The following is a 22,567-nucleotide window of genomic DNA, read 5'->3' on the forward strand; positions in this document are numbered from 1 at the left end:
ATTAAATTTCCCCCCCCTCACTTTAAACCTGTCCTCTGGTTCTCAATTCCCCATCTCTGGGAAAGAGACACTGTGCGTTTACCCAATCTATTCCTCTCATGATTTCATAATTCTTTAAAACATGTCGATCTGATCATCTCTCACTCTTGTAGAGACAAGGGAATGCAAGCTAAATAATACACATTAATGCTGTTGACCTCAGTAATGCTGCTCAAGGCTTTGGTCCCACTGGATGCTCCCAGGGCGAGATAGGTTCCGCACACACCTCGTAACGGCCGCACTATGGTCGGCAATAGGAACGACAAGGGCCGTTTGCCAGCTTGAATAATGTTTCTCTGAAACAAAGATAGAGATGGAAAAGCGGGAGTTATTCAAGGCCACGTTCTTCCAGGAATCGTGTTCTGTTGTGTCACGGGGTCAAATCACATTGAAACACCAGACATGGAGGCAATGATTCAACTATACTTTATTGTCACATGTCCATAAGTTCTGTGAAATGCTTTGTTTTGCATACAACCCTGTAAAATTCATGTAGCAGACCTCACCTAGGCAGTACACAGGAGTCGACACTTTTCTGGCACTGACAAAATTATAAAAAGGTAATGGAACAGTTTTATAATCTGCAAACCCCACATAGCAGCAAACAGCCCCCCCCCCCCCCCCCCAGGTCCCCCCAACATTCCCGGCGGCCCTCTGCTTGTCCCCCTATGTTTTCAGCGCCCCTCCGGTGGGTCACCCTTGCGTTCTCGGTGCCCCCCCCCGATGGGTTGTTCTCAGCGGCACTCCTCGTAGGAGTAGGCTATTTGGCCCGTCATGCCTGTTGTTCCTCTCGGCAAGGACACAGCAGATCTTTTACCTCTGCTTCGCTTTCCACCACGAACCCCATATCCCTTAATATCCAAAAACGATCACTCTCTGCATTAAACATACTCCGCAATTAAGGTCCGACAGACTCTCGGTACACAGTTCCAAACATGAACCACTGGGTGGTTGGTGAAGAAATGTCTTCTCATCTCAACCTCTGTCATCAGGCTTCTGAACAGTCCTTCCATAAGCTAGGGAACTCTTCGATTCACCTCTACCCCACTGCTGACATTAGACTTTGTCTCTGGAATAAACTGCTACAATGCTGAGAACTATATTCTGCAACTCTGTATCTTCCCCTTTGCTTGACCTATTGTACTTGAGTTTGAATTGATTGTATTTAAGTATGGTGTATCTGATCTGTTTGGATAGCATGCGAGACAAAGCTTTTCACTGTACCTCGGTACGTGTGACAATGACGAACCTTTCGATCAATCAATCAATCAAAGACTTTATTGTCATTCAAAAATACACCAACAAATGCAAGTCTGAACGAAATGTTGTTGCATCTGGCTCACCGTGCAACATAAAATGACAAAAGGATAAAATTGATAAAAAGATAAAATAGATAATAGTGGCTGCACATTATATGGAATTCAAGAGTCTGATTGCTCGGGGGAAGAAGCTGTTGCAAAACCTGGCCGTTCTACTCCTAATACTGCGATACCTTTTGCCCGAGGGCAGCAGAGTGAACAGTCCATGATGTGTGGGGTCTTTTATAATGCTGTTGTACTTATTATGCTGTTGACCTGAGTCTGAAGAAGTGTCTCGACCCAAAACATCACCCATTCCTTCTCTCCAGAGGTGCTGCCTGTCCGGCTGAGTTACTTCAGCATTTGGTGTCCATAGTCAGGGTATAACCAGCATCTGCAGTTCCATCCTACACTAAGCCTAAATCTGATTAGCTAACTATTTAATGTGAAATTGCGACTTGACTCTGAAACATAAGGGATTGCAGATGCTGGAATCGTGAGCAAAAACAAAGTACTGGAGGAACTCGTCGGGTCAGGCAGCGTCTGTGGAAGGAGATGGACAGAATTCAACTCAGCTTGTTTAAATGTGAGGACAGTTACTGAGCCAAGAGAAGTAGACAAGGATTTGAATGTCACTCATGGTGTCGTCAAGAATCCAGTCATGACACGCAGTGTAAAAAACACTGCAGCATTTCATTGAATGAAATTGATGCACATCAGCAGGCTGGTTCCGTGTGATGTCAGGGAATGTCAGCCTAATGCAAACTCATCCATGGGCTTCAGGGTTAGGGTCCGGGTTAACTAAATTAAGAATTATACCCAAGATAGACGCAAAATGCTGGAGTAACTCAGCAGGACAGGCAGCATCTCTGGGTAGAAGGAATGGGTGATGTTTCGGGTCAAGACCCTTCTTCAGACTGTCAGGGGAGAGGGAGACGAGAGATATGGAGGGGTAAGGTATGAAAACGAGAGAGCAAAAACGGAGTATATCCCATATCCCTCGTTTCCCACTCCCCTGACTCTCAGTCTGAAGAAGGGTTCTCGACCCGAAACGTCACCCATTGCTTGTATGCAGAGATGGTGCCTGTCCTGCTGAGTTACTCTAGCATAGAAACATAGAAAATAGGTGCAGGTGGAGGCCATTCGGCCCTTCGAGCCAGCGCCGCCATTCATTGTGTTCATGGCTGATCGTCCCCAATCAATAACCTGTGCCTGCCTTCTCCCCATATCCCCTGATTCCACTAGCCCCTAGAGCTCTAACTCCTTCTAGCATTTTGTGTCTATCTTTGGTGTAAACCAGCATCTGCAGTTCCTTCCTGCACACTAAGAATGAAACCCTCTTGACTCTTGACTTGCTTACCATATTCACCGTCGAATTGTCCTGTGTTTGGTCTGGCCAGGAGAAGTCCAACATTTGGCTGTTCAGAAGAACTCCGGAGGGTGTTATGATCCCACTGCCAAACGGCCGGTTCAGGGAGCTGGACACAAGGTGAACAAAAAAATGTTTCAAGGTTAAGAACTCCTGCAGTTCCTGCTTGGTTTCAAGATACTCCATCTGTTACAGAAACTTCCTGAATCATCCTTTCCTTATCTGAGTGAACAGCATTTATTTTCAATCCGCAAATAACGCACTACGGACTGTAGATATAAAAGTATGGAGTAACTCAGTGGGTGAGGCAGCATCTCTGGAGAAAAAGGATGTGTGACGTTTCGGGTCAGGACCTCTTTTTATCCGCTGAGTTACACCAGCACTTTGTACCTGCAGTATCTTTGGTGTGCAGTGCAGTGTCTACCATTCAGCAGCCCAAGGCTACTGAAGACTTGCTCTTCAGAGCTGTGTGGTATTCTAACACACCTGTTCAACCTGAGCTTGCGTCTACAGAGGGTTCCAAGGCTGTGGAAAACATCTTGCCTGGTACCTGTTCCAAAGAAGACCCATCCCACTCTCCACAGTGACTACAGACCAGTAGCGCTCACTTCACATATAATGAAGACATTTGAGAGACTTGTCCTTTCCTACATCAGGACTAGTGTGTCAAATCAAATGGATCCTTTACAGTTTGCATATCAGCCTAACATCAGTGTCGATGATGCCCTCATTTACATGCTGCAGAGGGTGTACATACATTTGGACACTACTGATGCATCTGTAAGGATTACTTTTTTTTACTTTTCAAGCGCCTTCAACACAATTCAGCCCCGACTGCTAGGGGAGAAGATGGAGAAGATGAAAGTGGATCCATCACTGGTATTGTGGTGTTTGGATTACCTTTCCCTCAGACCACAGTACGTGCGCCTACAGAACAGTGTCTCGGGCACCATCTTGAGCAGCACAGGGGCTCCACAAGGAACTGTGCTGGCTCCGTTCCTGTTTACCATCTACACAGCGGATCTCCAATGTAACACCAACAGCTGCTTTTTGCAGAAGTTTTCGGATGATACAGCTGTTGTCGGCCTCATTAAAGGGGGCAATGAGGAGGAATATAGAGACATAATAAGTAACTTTGTGGAGTGGAGCGCACACAATAACCTCCATCTTAACACCAAAAAAACAAAGGAGATAGTTGTGGACTTCAGGAGGGGGAGGAGGAGGACTCAAGCAACGCCGATCACCATTAAGGGCACTGAGGTGGAGGTGGTCGCTAATCACAGGTACCTTGGGGTGCAGCTTGACAGTGAGCTGAACTGGAAGTGTCATATGGAGGCGGTGTACAGGAAGGGACAAAGCCGACTGTATTTTTAAGGAGGCTGAGGTCATTTAATATCTGCCAACCCCTACTGTGCAGTGTCTACCATTCAGTGGTGGCCAGTGCTCTGTTTTTTGCTGTGGCCTGTTGGGGAGATGGCGCCCGTATAGCGGATAAAAAGAGACTGGACAAACTAATCAGGAAGGCCGGCTCAGTGGTCGGGGCTGAGCAACGAACGGTCCAGCAGGTGGCAGAGGCCAGAACTCTGAACAAACTAGGTTCTATAATGACAAACCCCACTCACCCACTCCATGCCCTGAAGGTGATCAAGAGCAGCATCTTCAGTCAGAGGCTGATTGCACCAATGTGCAAAACGGAGAGACATAGGAAGTCCTGTGTACCAGCTGCTATAAGATTTTATAATGCGCATAAATAATTGCACTTTTTAAAAATTAATTGTATTTTAACTTGTATTTTAACGTATTTTAACTTGTTAAGTATGGAAGCCATTTGAGGAAATGTGTGGTGTTATGTCTGTCTTGAAGCTGTCGTGGCACTGTAATTTCCTGAAAAGGATTATTAAAGGTATAATCTAATCTAATCTAATCTAATAAAGCAGCATCTGCTGTTCTTTGTTTCTATGTACTGCCTTTCTACTGGTTTCTACAACAAACTGTCTTGGTTGCACGTGGGACTTTGGGCTTTTGTTTTGCACTAATATTGTTTTTAACTTATTAAACTTTTTTTATTTATCATGTTACCTATGGGTATTATTTTCTGCTGCAAGTAAGAATTTCATTGTTCCATTTTCGGTGCATATGACAATTCAACATTCGACTTGCTGCAAAATATCTTGAATGGAATAATACATAAATCTTAAAAGTGCTTGGCCGGCAATGAACTTCTTCAAAGAGCAGTGACAATTATCGTGCAAGCAGAAATAGGGCCAATATATGCAAAGGGTGGACTGGGGTCTGATGCTATCCCAGATATCTTCAAAGCCTGGGCTTCCCCCCACCATTTAAGAGGTACACATATGATACATTAAAGATTATTCACCAAGCACATCAGCCAAAGACAAATGATCTTCTTGTAAGTTTGGATAATGATGACCAACTTATATTAAAGGAGACAAACAGGAACGGCCCATGAAACTTAAATGTTTTTTGTTAAGAAAGAAGATTATGAAACATACAAAAAGAACCTTGTAGTGATTTGGTGCCAATAGTAAAAATGTCTTTATTGTTTAGTTATTTTTTTTAATGACTTCAAGAATCACATTCTGGGAATAGTCTATAATTTTGAGAACAATGCAATGGAGGAGCTCATGCCAATAATGGATGTTTTCTTTCCCATTTAAAAATGTATTGTAGAAACATACATTGTAACTTGATAGACACAATATGCTGGAGTAACTCAGCGTGTCAGGCAGCATCTCTGGAGAAAAGGAATAGGTGGTTTCGGGTCAAGCCCTTCATCAGACTGGGCGATGACGTCTTTGGAGTGTGGGAGGAAACTGGAGCACCCGGAGAAAACGCACGTGGTCACTGGGAGAATGTACACACTCCAAACAGACAGCATCTGTGACCAGGATCAGATTAGGTCCCTGCCGTTGTAAGGCAGCAACTGTAAGGCACCACGCCACTGTGCCACCTACATGTTTCAAGATACTTTGGTGCAAAAGGCGATATATAAATGAGGGCATCATTATACTTCGATGAAAGACACTACAAATAATTATGATTCTCGTGATAATACAAAGGATGTTATACTGATGTATCCTGGTATAATTAAGTCATTTGCCCCAAAAAGATCAGCTCCATCTGGACCCGACTCCAGAAAGGATCAAAGTCTCTAATAAAAACATTGCTGTGCTGTTACCTCACAATGGAAACAATGAAGTCATCAGGCCCAATGACATGGACCTGACTTGCGGAAGGTCCAGTCTCCAGGGAATTGAGGGGTAGATAGTGGTTTGGGGGAAATGCCACACTTTCGTTGATCAGCTGACGCAGAGAATTGGCTTCTAATTTGCTGAAGGGAGAAAGCAAAATAAATACAGTAAACCCTCGCAATACGGACCTCTATGTAGCGCGTTTCGGTTATAGCGGACCGAGGCTCCCGTTGCACTGCTCCCCCCCCCCCCCACCCCCCACCCACTTCTGCCAGTTTCCCAATGAGCTGGCGTCACGTGGCGGCAGCTTCCGGTTGCGGGAGCGGAGAGAGCAGGCAGCATGAAGGCGGCGGGAGAACCGCCTGTAGGGCCGGGGGCTCTGCGGCTCTCCAGCCTGTGGATTCCCGCTTGATTAACCCACCCCAATGCCGTGTTTCTTCATTCCAGGCTTCGGTCTAACTTCACCTCCCTCACTCGGTTATAGCAGACCATCGGTAATAATGGACACCATCCCCCCCCACCCCCACCCTCCCCAACGTGCTCCCTTAGCTCTATGCAGCTCAATCTACCCATGTGCATACATGGAACTACAGATGTTGGTTCACAAAAAATGACACAATGTGCTGGAGTAACTCAGCAGGTCAGGCAGCATCGCTGGAGAACATGGATAGGTAACATTTCAGGTTGGGACCCTTCTTCTGTCTGATTCTATGGAAGGGGGTGGGGGATGAAAGCTGGAAAAGAGGAGGGGCAAGACAAAGCGTGGCAGGTAGTAGGTGAATAAGAGGTTTTTGAGAGGCAGATGTGTGGACAAAGGCCAGAGATGAAAAGACAGAAGGTACGAGACAAAAACGGGAATTGTGAAGCTGGAGGAATGAATGAGGGTAGTAGGGGAGGGGGAGAAATAGGTGTGAGTTCAGGTGTGGCACTGGGGAGTGAGGAGGAGGTGGGGGAGAGGAGGGAGTGTTGAGGGAAGAAGGGAGAGGAAGAGGTGTGGGTTTTCAAACTTCTACACTTCTTGCCTGATGGGAGAGGGGAGAAGAGGGAGTGTCTGGTGTGCGACTCGTCCTTGACTGGTGGTCTTGCCGAGGCAGCGTGAGGTGTAAATGGAAGGAGGTTGGTTTGTGTGATGGACTGTGCTGCACAACAAGTTTGACATCTGCCACTGATAGAAATAATTAAAGATTTAGTCTTAAAACATTTGACCCAATTTTTCACAGATAAAGAACCAGTAAATGAAAATGAGATCACGCACCTAATCATCTTCTCCGTCACCTCAGTTGTTGTGGGGTCAAATAAAGGATCTCCGAGGCTGCTTGCAAGACCTAATGCAATTTTCAACGTCTAGAGAAAAGAAAGTGAAGACGTATTTAAGTCCACAAACAATAAATAGGAGATCTTTGTGGTAATGAGCACACTGGATGATCAAATAATTTGTAGTAAAAATGAATTGTAGATGCTTGTTTATACCAAATACTGACACAGAGTGCTGGAGTAACTCAGCGGGTCAGGCAGCATCTCTGGAGAGTGTGATTAGGCAACTTTTTGGGTCGGGACCCTTGTTCAGACTGATTGTAGTGAATTGTAGGGGTTCTGTCTGAGGAAGGGCCCCGTCCCGAAACGTCACCTACCGATATCCTCCAGAGATGCCGCCGCCTGTCCCGCTGAGTTACTCAAGTGCTCCTTTGCCAAAGTGAGGGCATACACAAATTAGAGGAACAGCACCTCATATTCCACTTGGCTAGCTTACAATCCAATATTATGAATATGGAATTCTCCAATTTGAGGTAACTGCATAACCCTATCCTTCTCCCTTCTTCACCCACATAACCCTCCCTTGTCTTCTTTCCAGCCGCGCCCCCTCCCTCTGACTCACCGGGACTCGAACCTACGTCTTCCATCCCTCACCCCTTCCACCTGCATCCCTTCCTTTAGCTTCACAATTCACAGCTCTTCAACCCTTTCGTTTCGCACCTTCTGTCTCTTCGTCTCAGGCTTTTGTCATGTGCCTGTCAAATAGCCCACCTCACCTGTGTTAGCTCATTACGTGCCAGGCTTTGTCCTGCACCTCCTCTATTCCAGCTTTCTTCCTGCCCATAATCAGTCTGAAGCAAGGTCCCGACCCGAAACGTCACCTATCCATCTTCTCCTGAGATGCTGCCTGACCCACTGAGCTCCTCCAGCACTCTGTCTTCTTGTGTAAACCAGCATCTGCAGTTCCTCTACTCCAGCGCTTTGTGTTTTGCTCAAGATTCCAGCATCTACAGTTCTTTGTGTCTCCACTTCAAACCGAGAGGCTTGCTTTCTGAAATGCATTTCCAAATGAACCCTAAAATTCCTTCATTTCAGCATGGCTTTCGGTCTCCCTCTTCCCAGCTATGTCCATTTTATACCTCCACGTGATGGAAACATTGAACAGGATCTCCGTGCATTCCGGCCCCTTCCCACACTGGACCTTGACCAAATGTGACTCGACCCATGTTCCTGGGTCAGGGAAGGACACCTGATGGAACGGCATGGGCAGCAGTTAGCATTGTATTTCCAGAATGACAGGAAGCCATTTAGAAGGTCCACTATCAACCTGATCCCACCAACAAACAACACCCCACTTTTACAATAGACATAATGATTAATCTTCTTCGAACCTTGGTCTCTCGTGAGGTCTTACAAGGGGAGGGTGTGGTGGCCTTTCGTGCACCTTCCTACTCCTTAATGGGCAACCCTCATTCCCAGAAAGATGGCTGTAAATGAACGGTGAGAACCATCTGCCAACATTGGGGAAAGAAGGCAAATTGATAATGCAAGACACTAGCAGATGGTCTTAGTGAGGGACCGACGATGAGGTCGGGCCGGTGGACCCACTTCGGTGCTGCACAACCCCATGACTCTATGACCAACGGGAATCTTTGACCCATGAATTCTCAAAGCGGAGGATCACTTGGAACTGTGAGGAATTGAGAACTTTGAGGTCAACCATCCACGGCATACAACATCCTGAGGTACATAATGGAAGGGCTGAGCCATCTAACAAACTCCCCATCCGCCCGTCCCATCAGGCATCTTCTACCCTGCCTGTGGTGGAATCTGCGGGTCCTAGACTGGCCTCATCCGTCATCGCAGAGCCAAGACACCTGTAGTGGAAACAAGACATCCTCAAACCCAAGGGACTGCCTGAAACGAGGCCAACCTTACACCAGGGTCCACAAGCCCTACCTCTGTGAGGAGGTGATAGGTCAGGTTCCTGGAGGCCTGGGTCGTTATGTTAAATCCCTCCAATATGTTGAGGGCAGCAACAAGTGCGGCTCCCGTGTGTGGGGGAGGAGCTGTAAGCACAAAGCGACCTGCAAAACACCACAAAATAAACGTTACTTTTGACCAGACCATTCCCCAAAAGAATAACTTTCTTTGTAAAGATCATGAAGCCATATTGAGCAACGATTATAATCGCAAAGTGCTGGAGTAATTCAGCGGGTCAGGCAGCATTTCAGGAGAAAACGGACAGGTGACGTTTTGGGTTGGGACTTTTCTTCAGATATTGTCTGGGGTGGGAGGATGGGAACTGGAAGCAAGAGAAGACCAGGACAAATCAGGCCGGCAACAGATGTTCTCAGGCATGGTGTTTCCCTGATAGGCCGATTGTTGGTTAGCATTGTTGGGTAGGTTATGATCATAAATCCATATTGAGCATTTTTGGGAAGTTTATGATCATGACGCCATATTGAGCATTGATGATAGACACACAATGCTGGAGTAACTCAGCGGGTCAGGCAGCATCTCTGGAGAGAAGGAATAATGATGTTTCGGGTCGAGATTGTTCTTGAGACTGAGCCTACTCTTTCCTCCTGCTCTCCAACCTACTTTGAGCATTGGTGTGCATGTTATTAGTGAGAAATTTGTTTGTTTGCAGGACCATTTTACTGATGATTGAGGGCCGAACGTTTTAACCAGATTGAATTTGCCCTGCTTTTTGGCATCAGGGCACACTGCAGAGCAATTTTACTTCGGAGTCACGTGAGTGACTACGTGAAGAACCCCGGCAGGACGCATGCGTGTCATATCGCTACACGCATTGCAACGAGTCACAGCAAGGGGAACGACGTTCCCTTAGCGGCAGAATTTGAAAGACGGGAACAGCAGGTAAGGAGACTCTGCGTTCCTTCCACTTACCTTACAGGTGGAGACATGGACCAGATCCACGAATGCTGCGGAAAAGCTGGCGGGGGAGAACCACGGAGTTACGGGCAGCCGGCAGCAGCAGCCAACGGCACGCCAATCTCCCGAAATGGGAACAGCTGTGCCCGACTTCGCTCCCGCACCGGCAAAGCCGGGCGGGAAAGCGAAGCAAAAAATGGACCGAATGCCAGACTCCGATGAGTCTGACTTTGAGCAGCCGCGAGCGGCCAGTGCCCGTGAGCATTGGAGCCGGTTGGAGCGACTGCAGGATGACGAGCAGCCGCGACGGCCAGTGCCCGTGAGCATTGGAGCCGGTTGGAGCGGCTGCAGGATGACGAGCAGCCGCGAGCGGCCAGTGCCCGTGAGCATTGGAACCGGTTGGAGCGGCTGCAGGATGACGAGCAGCCGCGACGGCCAGTGCCCGTGAGCATTGGAGCCGGTTGGAGCGGCTGCTGGAGGAAATACTCCAAAGTGGCAGGCTCCGGGAGATGGAGGCTAGCCACAGTGGGCAGTTAGTAAGCCCCACAGCAGTACCTCTTGTGGGGCTGCACAGTGTTCCTCCCTCATCAGAGGGGAGCACGGAGGGTCAATCCTGGGCTGACTGCAGGAGCTGGAGCAGGAGCGCCTTCAGGAGCAGCCGCGACGGCCAGTGCCCGTGAGCATTGGAGCCGGTTGGAGGGGCTGCAGGAACTGGAGCAGGAGTGGCTTCAGGAGTAGCGGCTTCAGGAGCAGCCACGACGGCCAGTGATCATGAGCATTGGAGCCGGTTGGAGCGGCTGCAGGAACTGAAGCAGCAGCGAGTGGCCAGTGCCGGAGAGCATCGGAGCCAGCTGGAGCGGCTGTTGGAGCAGGTAAGTGGCAGGCTCCGGGAGATGGAGACTAGTCACAGGGGGCAGCTAGTGTCCTACAGCAGTACCTCTTGTAGGGCTGCACAGTGTTTCTCCCTCATCAGAGGGGAGTATAGGGGATCAATTCTGGGCTGAACCTGAAGAGGGGTGCAGAACATACCCCTAGTGCACATGGGGTGCAAGAAAACCTATTGGAAGACACTTACCATCAGGGAACTGCAAATCACAGAATGTTCCCAGTGTCAACCAGTGTATTTGAAAACATGGCAGAGCCAGGGACTTGAAACAACAGAAAGTTCTGAAAGTCCTAACAGCGGGAATTACGGGTTTCGCCCGCACAATAAACAAAAAAGACATGACACAAGATCACCAGGATGCACTGGCTTTATTTTGCAACTACCAATACGAGTAAACAGCATTAGAAGAAGTGCCATCCAACCGGCTTTAGACCCTAATTTGCAGGCCTATGCAAACCTGGAACCTCCAAACCACCAATATTACTATTTGGAGGCAACTTATCAAAACAGGTAAAAGAACTTGACAAAGAGGGTACCCTGGGGCTCATTAAAGCAACGTCTAAAAACTACTTCCTGGGGAATGCGCTAACCCTCAACACCGACCCAACTACAGATCCAGACACCGGCACCTCAACATCCACGGAGGATGCCGAAAAAGTAACAAACCTACCAATAGTAACCATGGAGGTAGGTGGGTCTGGTTCCTTACGAGGTTGGTGGGAGATTACAATTCTATCTGGATGCATGGAATAAATTAGCTACCGACACTTATATTTTCAGAAGTATAGGGTTATACCATAGAATTTATACAAAACATAATCCTCCAGTTCAGCATGTACCGAACCGAATGTTCGTGCTTACAGGCAAAGAAAAAATCAATAGCGCATGCTGAACTACAGTGCCCATATAAAAAAGGAGTAATGGAGGATATCCAACACGAATCACAGGAATTCGTGTCCAAAATCTTTATCATAAACTAGATGGTGGTTGCCACATCATCATAGATTTGACTAATTTGAATACTTTCGTACTATATATTCATTACTAGATGGGAACCTTTGTTACTGCTAAGCAATTGATTCCTAGGTTACTACATGGCAAGCATCGTATTAAAAGATGCTTACTATACAGTACCCATTAGAGATGACCACAGATGTTATTTAACACAATGGATCATCTGCGGTACACCCTTAACACAGTTCACATGTCAGTGACTTTGCCGAAAGAAAAGGTTACAGCCTTAATGGAGGCTTGCAGCAAAACAAAACCATCCATCAGACTGGTAGCAAGAATAATTGGCATTATAGTGGCTGCGTTTCCAGCCACACAAATCGGACCTTTACATTATCATAAATTACAGAGGGCACACATTCGTGCACTCAAAAATTATGGGGGTCATTCTGACAGACCAATGAAGCTACCAACAGAGGCCACAATGGAACTAAAATGGTGGAAACATAACATTAGGCATTGTTCCGATCCAAACATTATCAGCTACCCGTCTATGGAACTACATACTGATGCCAGTGCACTTGGATGGATGCTACCAATTCCATCTCCAGCTGTGGGGGAGATGGAATGCACAGGAGGCATCATTATTACAAACACTGGGCATAAACTACCTGGGAATGTTGAGTGCATTCCATGGCTTTAAGTCATATTGTTCTGGGTTATATCACCAGCATGTTAGACTACAAATTGACAACACCACCGTGGTAGCATATATCAACCATATGGGTGGAAACATATCGACATCATGTGACAATCTGGCCAACACAATTTGGCAATAGTGTATCCAGAGAGAGAGATTTGGATATCAGCTACCTACTTACCAGGTAAACTGAATTTAGTGGCAGACAACAGGTCACGCTAATTCTATGAAAACACTGAATGGATGTTGGATAAAAAATGTATTTGCCGAAATTACAGCACGGTATGGAACACCAGATATCGACCTATTCGCATCCATGCTCTCACCAGTTATCGAATTATGTTTATGGGAACCAGAACCTGGGGCAGTGGTACAGATGCATTTTCGCTGCATTGGGGGATTATTTATTTATGCCTCATCAGTCGGGTATTTAGGAATATACAGTAGACTCCGCGTCTGGTATTTTGATAGTACCCGATTGGCCTACTCAACCATGGGTCCCGGTGATACACGACATTGTATTAGAACCATGCATCACCATCCATCATAGACCTAATTTACTGGTTCTTCCCGCAACAAGGGGTAGTTACCCATGTCATAATTATATAAACCTATTAATTTATAGAGTTGAAAGCACCTCTACTACACCTGGGACTGACGGACCGAACAGTGGATATTATTGCAGCGGCCCACAGACAGTCCACCAAAAAACAGTACTTGGTGTCATCAAGAAATGGGAAGTACTGCCACAACAATAAACATCACCCACAGATCTATGAACATCCCGTCTGTTCTGCAATTCCTGGCAAGCCTCCATTACGATGAGAGGCTCAGTCATAGTGCCATCAACTGCGCCAGAAGTGCTCTGTCAACATACCTGTGGCAAGGAACAGAGCGGCATTCTGTTGGGACACACCCTGGTAACCAAACTCATGAGGGGCATTTTAATGTTAATCCCCCAAGAACCAGGTACTCCCAAATATGGGATGTGAGCATTGTACTGACCATGTTAAGAAACTGGTCTCCAGCTACAGCTCTGTCCCTACAGAAACTGACTATGAAAACAGTCATGCTGATGGCCTTGGTCACGGCACAAAGGGTCCAGTCACTACAGAAACTAAGGCTGGACAACATGATTATTTCATCTGGAAATTTAACTTTTCACATCAATGAAATAGTCAAACAGAACAGACAGGGGTCAGCAGGCCTAAAAAAACAGAATTCAGGGCCTACCCGACAGATGGTCGTCTCTGTATTGTAACACACTTACTATTATATATGGAGTATACTAAGATCATCAGAGGGAAAGAAATGTCACTTTAATCAGCTACAAACAGCCACTCAAAACAGTGACAGTCCAGACCATCTCTAGATGGCTAAAAAAGGTCCTAATAAAGGCTGGAGTAGACACTAGCATTTTAAAATCTCACTCCACCAGGGCTGCAGCTACATCGGCAGCTATGAAGTTGGACGTTCCTATGGACCAAATCCTCAAGACAGCAGGATGGTCAACGGAGGTAACTTTCCAACGACTTTATAACAAACCAGTCATTGAACCTGGAACATTTGCAGAAACAAATTTAAGTTCTGTAATATAATTTACCCCATAAATAGGGGCAATAATTGGTGTTAATATATTTATCGTTGGGTTTTCAATATCGTATTGATGTCTAATGATGTTAACACTATTCTCCCCATAATCAAGGCAGATGTGATGCAGGGACTCGTTTCCACGGCATGAAATCACAGAGCTTTAAAATCTTCACGTAGTCACTCACGTGACTCCGAAGTAAAATAGTAAGATTAAACGAGAACTTACCAGTTTGAAGTTTGATCGTTATTTTATGAGGAGTAACGTTGAGGGATTACGTGCCCTCCGCTCCCACCCTTGATCATATACTCAACTGGTATCTCTTCTCTAATCTTACTATGTTTAGTCATTACCGTTATCTGTGATTTCACACCGCTGCTTTGAAGAATGACACGCATGCGTCCTGGCGGGGTTCTTCACGTAATCCCTCAACGTTACTCCTCATAAAATAACGATCAAACTTCAAACTGGTAAGTTCTCGTTTAATCTTACTATTTCCCCCCTTGTCAGGCAGATGCCAGTGTTGTAACTGTACTGGAACAGCTTTGGCCAGAGGTGCCTCCAGGGGAACCTGAGGGGTAACTTTATAGCACAGAGGGTGGGGGTGTATGGAGCAAGCTGCCGGAGGAGGTAGTTGAGGCAGGCACTATCCCAAAGTTTAAGATGCATTTAGACAGGTACATGGATAGCACAGGTTTGAAGGGATATGGGCCGAACGCAGGCAGGTGGGACTCATGTAGATGGGGCATGTTGGTCGGCATGGGCAAGTTGAGCCGAAGGGCCTGTTTCCACACTGTATGACTCTATGAGCACGGAAGCAGTCTCTTCAGCCCAAGATACCCCATCTACAGTACCCCATCACCAGCCTGAGTTCGGCCCATATTCCTCTAAATGTTTCCTATCCATTAACCCGTCCAATGTCATTTAAAGACATTTTGATGGGCACAGAGATGTATTTTGAAGTGAGGAGTTTATTCCCTTTACACTTCTGGGAAGGAAATCCAGGATTTAGATCTAGAGACAGTGAAGGACCATCATAATATTTCTAAGTAAGGATGGCATAAAACCTGGTGGAGATCCTGCAGAAGGTGATATCCCCACGTAGCTTCCTGGTTTGGTAGGGTTTGGGAAGATTTAAGTATTCCCTCCTGCCTCTTCAACCTCTAAGCTGAGGTCAGTGCCTACCTTGGTACGATCCTTCAATGGGCTTCTGGACAATCACACTGTAGTTAGCAAAGTCTTCTGCGGAGAGTACTCCACCTTTGCTCCGAACCTGCGAGGAAAGACAGAAGAGAGTCAATGTTAAGCTCTTGAGAACCACCAAGTTCTTCGTAAGGCTATTCACGATAGAGACACTCCCGGACTTTTGCAATAGATGACTTACGTAAACTCATACCTATGTAAATGATTCTGTACCCAATCCCCAGTGCAAAAAATGCAGCTTGTAATTTCCACAACATTGTGCGATCACTCTTGTTTACATCGGAAACCATCCGGCAATGGAGGAGGGGCTTACCCAGAAGGCCGTGCGCTACAGAAATGGCCCAGACTCCAGCCTGACGCCACTGAGACAGTTCATGGGCCGCGGAACTGGGGGGGGGGCTGCAGCCCCATCACTTTTTTGGCGAGACTTGCTTCATAACCCGAAATTATCCGGCCCACAGGCGTATTTTTCTCTTCTTCTGAGGACCTCTGCCATCCAGAATCTCAGAACAATAGCACAGTGAGCGTGGCAAAACCACGACCAGCCGCGGCGGAAACCGACTGCCCCTCCAAAACCCTCCCTCCCCTCTGCTCAACGGCTAATCACAGCGCGGTTCAGTCGAGATATGGGGCAGTGAACGAAGCACTGTGATTAGCCACCGAGCGGAAGGGAGGGAGAGTCGGCCCCGAGAGAGAGAGATATAGTGTCGGCCACGAGAGAGAGAGAGAGAGAGAGAGAGAGAGAGAGAGTCGGCCTGAGAGTTGGGGGGATGGCCTGTATTATCCCCCAGTTTTTGGAGGTCGAGCAACAACAAAACATAATTGTCCCACACTCCCCCCGCTCCACTCCCTCATCGGGTACCCCCCGAGGCCGGTGATCAGTGATTGCTCAGCCCCCCCAACTTTCAAAAACGTTCCGCGGCCCCTGCAGTTAATTCTCCCAGTGATGGACACACAGTGCTGGAGTAACTCAGCGGGTCAGGCAGCAACTATGGAGAACATGGATGGGTGACGTTTCTGGTCAAGACCCTTCTTTAGTTTAGTTTACTTTGATTAATTTTCACGAGGTACAGTGAAATGCTTTTGTTGTGTGCTATCCAGTCAGCGGAAATACAATACACGATTACAATTGATCCATTTCCAGTGTAAGGGAATAATGTTTAGTGCAAGGTAAAGCCAGCAAAGTCCGATCAAGGATAGTACGAGGGTCACCAAAGAGGTAGATAGTAGTTCAGGACTGCTCTCTGGTTGTTGGTAGGATGATTCAGTTGCCTGATAGCAGCTGGGAGCAAACTGTCCCTGAATCTGGAGGTGTCCGTTTTCACATTTCTATAGCTTTTGCCTGATGAGAGAAGGGGGAAGAGGGAGAGGCCATGGTGTGACTCAGATTCGGGCAGGGGATGGGAATGGTGACTCCAACCCGTAAAATCCGACTTGTGTGAGCGTTCACGGGACGTAACTCTTATGTAAATGGGGGTCTCTGTATCTACAGGATCCTGAAGGAATACATTATCAGAAGTACGTTGTAATGTAGTGCTGGGATACTGAACCAAATGTGAGGCTTATTGGTAATCATATTTACACATTGATAGACCTAATGATAGAAGAAGCAGAAGAAGTGCATGCTTCATTATCTTGGCTTCTACAGATTGCTTCAGTCCATGCCAATTGATTCTATACAAACCTTACCTCAGCAATATGCCCAAAATAGCCAAGTGCTTATCTGCAGCAAACCGTGTCATGCAGATTAAACAGTTTCAAATTGCAATTACCACCACAGAGAATGGGGAAATGACAGACTTAAAAAGGCAGCCAATCTCATCGAAGACCAACACTTTACAGGCCACGCTCTTATTTCGCCTCTACCATCAGGAAGAAGGTAGAGGAGCCTGAAAGCCGTGAATATCGTGTTTAAGAGCTATTTCTGCCCAGCACTCTTGGACACTGCACAACACTAACCTCAGCAGCTATGATCTTCTTTGGATTGTGTCTTTGGTTGCACAACCTAGAGCGGCACAGCAGCCTTACAGTGCCAGAGACCCGGGTTCGATCCTCACTACAGGTGCAGTCTCTGCAGAGTTTATGCGTTCTCCCAGTAACCAAGTGAGTTTTCTCCTGGGTGCCACGGTTTCCTCCCATACTCCAAAGATCAATTGGCTTTGGCAAAAAAAAATTGTAAATTGTCCCTAGTGTGTAGGATAGTGCTAGTGTTTGGGCTGATCTCTGGTCGACACAGACTCGGTGGGCCGAAGGGCCTGTTTCCGCGCTGTATCTCTAAAGTCTAAAGTCACAACAAACTTCAGGTTATGCACTACTTTGGTGCAATTGGGTAATGTACCTATTATTACAACTGTTAATTTAATGTATTTTTGATTGTTCTATATTATGTGTGCGTTACTGTGTACATGGGCCTGTTAATCTGCCGCAAGTAAGAATTTCATTGATCTGTTGACAATACATGACATGAAAATGAAACAATCTTGATTCTCTTGACTTCTTTACCTCTGAAGCCATTTCCTCTGTGATATTTCCATTGTAAAATGCCGAAACGCCCTCCAGACCAATTGCGTCGAAAATAGCTGCCAGATCCAAGCGTTTCATGAAAGCACCTGACAGTAACGGCTTTCCATCTGGCAGGAAAATGTCACGGAAAATCTCGGATACATTTTTGTCGTTTACTTGATCAATTGCGTTAGCTGGAATCACAGAAAACAACAAAATCAAGTTAGGCTAAAAACAAATCATTAGGGGGTCTTGATCAACAAAACATTTCAAACAACAGAATATTGTTTCCCTGCTCAGAGAGAGTGACGTAGTGACATTTTAAGTCTTCTTCTAATGTACTTAGAAATACATACATGGCAGTTCAGTTTGGTTTATTATTGTCATGTGTACCGAGGGAGAGGCCGGGGCGAGACTAGTCTTTGATTATGCTGGTGGACTTGCCGAGGCAGTGTGAAATGTAGATGTAGTCAATGGAAGGGAGGTTGGTTTGTGTGATGGCCTGGGTTGCGTCCACAATTCTCTGCGATTTCTTGCGGTCTTGGATGGAGGTTCCTTAGCCTCTGTAAATTTATCCTGCTGTTCAGGGAATGGATGCGAAAGCGGGATAACATACAAATAGTGTGAATGGGTAATCGACGACAGGCATGGACTCGGTGGGCCAAAGGGCCTGTTTCTGTGCTATATCTCAAACTGAAGCTAAAGCAGTTTTCCCACTCTCCCAATAGCAGTGCGCTGCCCTGAATTACATATCGGAGGAATAAAAATTCTACCAACCAAGTTCTTGAGTGACGTTGAAACCTTCCAGTGCAACTTTTGATGCTGCAGACATTAACTCAGACCAGGAGATCCTGAAGAAAGGAAGAAGTAACAGCAACATTATTGGACAATCTTGTACAGGATACACACTTCTTGACCAAAAAGTCTCGCTGCAAATTATTATGTCAATGATTCCCCTTCAATGCTGTTAGAATCTAATTCAAGGCTCTGGACTTTCTGCACATCAAGTTAGCCCTTTCATGGGCCACACGGCAGAAGAACCCGTCGGGATGTACGCCGCCCCAATCCCCCGGAAGTAGGCGCGGAACCGGGAAACCCGCCTGAAGGAAGCCGCTGAGCCCGGCCCCTGCTTGTCCCCGAGGACCGGAGAGGGTGGAGGGAGTCGGCGACAGACGCTGGAACAAAGGGCCAGTATGAAGAACCGGGGGGGGGGAGGGTGTCTTACTTTCCCTTCCGCGCCCTCAAGGTCGGCTGCGGAAACCTCCTCTGGGGCACGATGGCTGAAGGTGACCAGGCGAGGAGAGGACGATGGTTCACTGGCAATCCGGAGGGAGGCAACGGCAGCAATGGCCCTTTATGGGACTTTGACAATGGTGCCAAAACCTGGTGATTCTTGCCTATGGACAATGGGTTGTTTCTGCACATTTTGGACTTAATCTGGGATTGTATTTATGTATGGCAATAATTTTACTGAATTGTTTGCAAAAAAAATAATTTCACTGCACCTGGCTACATGCGATAATACGATACGATAGAACTTTATTTAACCCAGGAGGGAAATTGATCTGCATACAGTCATCATAAAATACAAGGTACATGAAACATGAAATTAAAATGACGAGTGGAAAGGATTGGGGATGTGCAAACATTGGGGGGGGGGGGGGGGGGAATAGTCAGTCTACCCCATGACTGAAGGGGGAGGAGTTGTACAGTTTGATAGCCACAGGGAAAAAGGATCTCCTGTGGAATTCTGTCCTGCATCTTGGAGGAACCAGTCTGTTGCTGAAGGTGCTCCTCTGGTTGACCAGTGTATCATTGAAGCAAGGATTTATTGCCCACACCTACTTGCCCTCGAGAATGAGACGGCGGCCATTTTCTTGCGCTTCAGCAGTCCTTTTGTTAAAGGAGTCCCACGGTTCTGTTGGGTCATGAGTTTCAGTGATGACGGAGGAACGGTGATGTTTTTCCAAGACAGGGCGGTTTGTGACTTGGAAGGGAACTTGCAAACGCTTTTAGAGCAGAAATTAAAATGTTCGCTTAAAATAATTCTGATTACTATCTGACTCAGCAGTTTTATCTTTGCTACGTCTCATCAAATATTCTTCCTTTATCTTCGGCAGTTCCTCAGGTTGTAGGACAACTTGCTTCCATTCTAGTTTAGTACAGTCTGAGGCGATTGGTTGTAAGGGGAACGATCTACTGCATTCTTAGTGCTTTCTGAGGTGACTGATGCATGTTCATAAATTAAAGCAGCAGAACCCAGGATAGCACAAAACAGCAGAGGCTAGGTTCTTAAACAAACAAATTAAGAAAAATCAAATAGTTCTGAAGCAAACCAAATGTAAAAGATGAGGCAGAAAACTGAAAATGATATTAATAATATTCCCATGTTGCTTGGTGTGATGTTTACCTGCCATAGACTTGGTGGGCTTGGTGAAATCCTCTTATCATACCAGGGACAGCAACTAAAAGACCTGGCTGCACAAGCAAGACAACAAGATGTTACAATGCCAATCTATCAATACTAACCGTCTCTAAAGTATATTCTCCCTGTAAAACAGTTAGCTTTAGACCAGGGTGGGGAATCCTTTTATTTTTATTAATATGCTTTTGTTCCTCTTATTATTTTTATTTTAATCTTAAAATGAACCTATCTAAAATACCAAAGAGTAAAAGAAGATTCAACGACATAATCCTCCCTGACTGACGGCCACAATTAAAACATTAGTAAGTCATGAGGGCTATTTTAACAAAATAATGTACATTTTGAAGTATATCTAATTGATGTTTCTTGGATGCGGCCTTATTAGATTACAGCTAACTTAATGCGGCATTCCAACATGAAAAGGTTCCCCACCCCTGCTTTAGACCTTTTCAGACTTTAGAGATACGTCGCGGAAACGGGCCCTTCGTCCCACCGAGTCCGCGCTGACCAACTAGCGCTACCCTACACTCAAGAGGCGATTTACAATTTACAGAAGCCAATTAACCTACAACCCTGTACGTCTTCGGAGTGTGGGAGGAAACCGGAGCACCCGGAGAAAACCCACGCAGTCAAAGGGAGTAAGCACAAACTCTGTACAGGCAGCAGACGTGGTCAAGTTCAAACCCGGGTCTCTGGTGGTGTAAGGCAGTCACTCTACTGCTGTGTTACTGTGCCGCCCTATCTCTTGAAGAACTATAGACAACTCCATTTGGTTGTCCCACCACAAACATGCAACATGCAAAAGGAGTCCTTTTGTCTATTGTAGCCAGGGTAGTTTGAACAAAGATTTGCCCAGGGTAGAGAGGGGACTAGAACCATAAATGGCAAACAAGATTGAAATTCAAACTCAAGGCTCCAAATTGAAAGTTAATATTTATACAAGGAACAGCAGATGCTAGTGTACATCAAAGGACAAAAAATACTGAAGTAACTCAGTAGGTCATGCAGCATCTCAGGAGAACATGGATAGGTAACATTTCAGGTTGGGTCACTTCTTCAGGCTGCTTGTTCAATATTTATCTTTAAGGGCCTGTCCCACTGTACGAGGTAATTCAAGAGTTCTCCCTAGTTTCCCCTGATTCGAACTCGGAGAATTACGGTAATAGCCGCTCGGAGGTACTTGGGGCTCTCGTGGACATTTTTCAACATGCGAGCTTACTGCATTTCCCCGAGTACCTGCCGTTAGCGTTACGAGCCACTAAGAGACGTCCCAAGCTCCGACGTACCCGCTACGTACATTCAACGTACTTACCACAAGTTTGATTTTTTTTTAAACTCGGGAGAGCTCTTGGGTAAATTCGTTTAGTGGAACAGGCCCTTTAGTTTGGTTTAGAGGTACAGCATGGAAACAGGCCCTTCGACCCATCGAGTCCACGTTGTCCATCGATTACCCGTTCACATTAGTTCTATGTTATCCCACTATCTCATTCACTCCCTACACACTAGGGGCAATTTTACAAAGTGCCAATTAACCCACAAACCCGCACTTCTTTGGGATTTGGGAGTAAACCGGAGCATCCAGTGGTCACAGGAAGAACGTGCAAACTCCACACGGACAGGACCCAAGGTCAGCATTCAACCTGGGTCTCCGTCACCATGAGGCAGCATATCCACTAGCTGCGCCCTCTTGGGCCGGCATCTCATGAACTTCACCGAATCGCTGAGCAAACAGAAAAATCCTTGCAAAGTTTTGATGAAATTTCATCGACCTGAAATATTCTTAAAAGTTGATAAGTTGTAGGAGCAGAATTAGGCCATTCGGCCCATCAAGTCCACCATTCAATCATGGCTGATCTATCTTTCCCTCTCAACCCCATTCTCCTGCCTTCTCCCCATATCCTCTGACACCCATAGTAATCAAGTCTATCAATCTCCACCTTAAAAATATCCATTGATGACCTCCACAGCCTTCTGTGGCAATGAATTCCACAGATTTTCCACCCTTTGACTAAAGAAATGCCTCCTCATCTCCTTTATAAAGGTATGCCCTTTTATTCTGAGGCTATGACCTCTGATCCTAGACTCTCCCACTAGTGGAAACATCCTCTCCACATCCACTCTATCCAGGCCTTTCACTATTCGGTCAGTTTCAATGAGGTCGCCCCTCATCCTTCTAAACTCCAGCGAGTACAGGCCACAGTGCAGTGAAACGCTCCTCATATGTTAACCCACTCATTCC

At 46.3% G+C, this 22,567-nt stretch overlaps 1 protein-coding gene across 1 annotated transcript in view; it reads right to left on the reverse strand.

Annotated features, from left to right (window-relative positions):
- The window catches only part of ggt7 (gamma-glutamyltransferase 7), a 47,376-nt gene that overhangs the window by 7,520 nt on the left and 17,289 nt on the right, over positions 1-22,567 (reverse strand). Inside the window, exons 6-14 of the mRNA XM_033041855.1 lie at positions 20,314-20,381; positions 18,681-18,754; positions 17,904-18,097; positions 15,384-15,471; positions 9,132-9,259; positions 7,174-7,262; positions 5,906-6,058; positions 2,698-2,815; positions 198-335 (exon numbers count right to left, since the gene is read on the reverse strand). Of these exons, the coding sequence (XP_032897746.1) occupies positions 198-335; positions 2,698-2,815; positions 5,906-6,058; positions 7,174-7,262; positions 9,132-9,259; positions 15,384-15,471; positions 17,904-18,097; positions 18,681-18,754; positions 20,314-20,381 (1,050 nt within the window). The remainder of the gene's footprint in view (positions 1-197; positions 336-2,697; positions 2,816-5,905; positions 6,059-7,173; positions 7,263-9,131; positions 9,260-15,383; positions 15,472-17,903; positions 18,098-18,680; positions 18,755-20,313; positions 20,382-22,567) is intronic.

This window comes from Amblyraja radiata, chromosome 23 (assembly GCF_010909765.2).
Source record: "Amblyraja radiata isolate CabotCenter1 chromosome 23, sAmbRad1.1.pri, whole genome shotgun sequence".
In the NCBI taxonomy this organism is placed as follows: Eukaryota; Metazoa; Chordata; class Chondrichthyes; order Rajiformes; family Rajidae; genus Amblyraja; species Amblyraja radiata.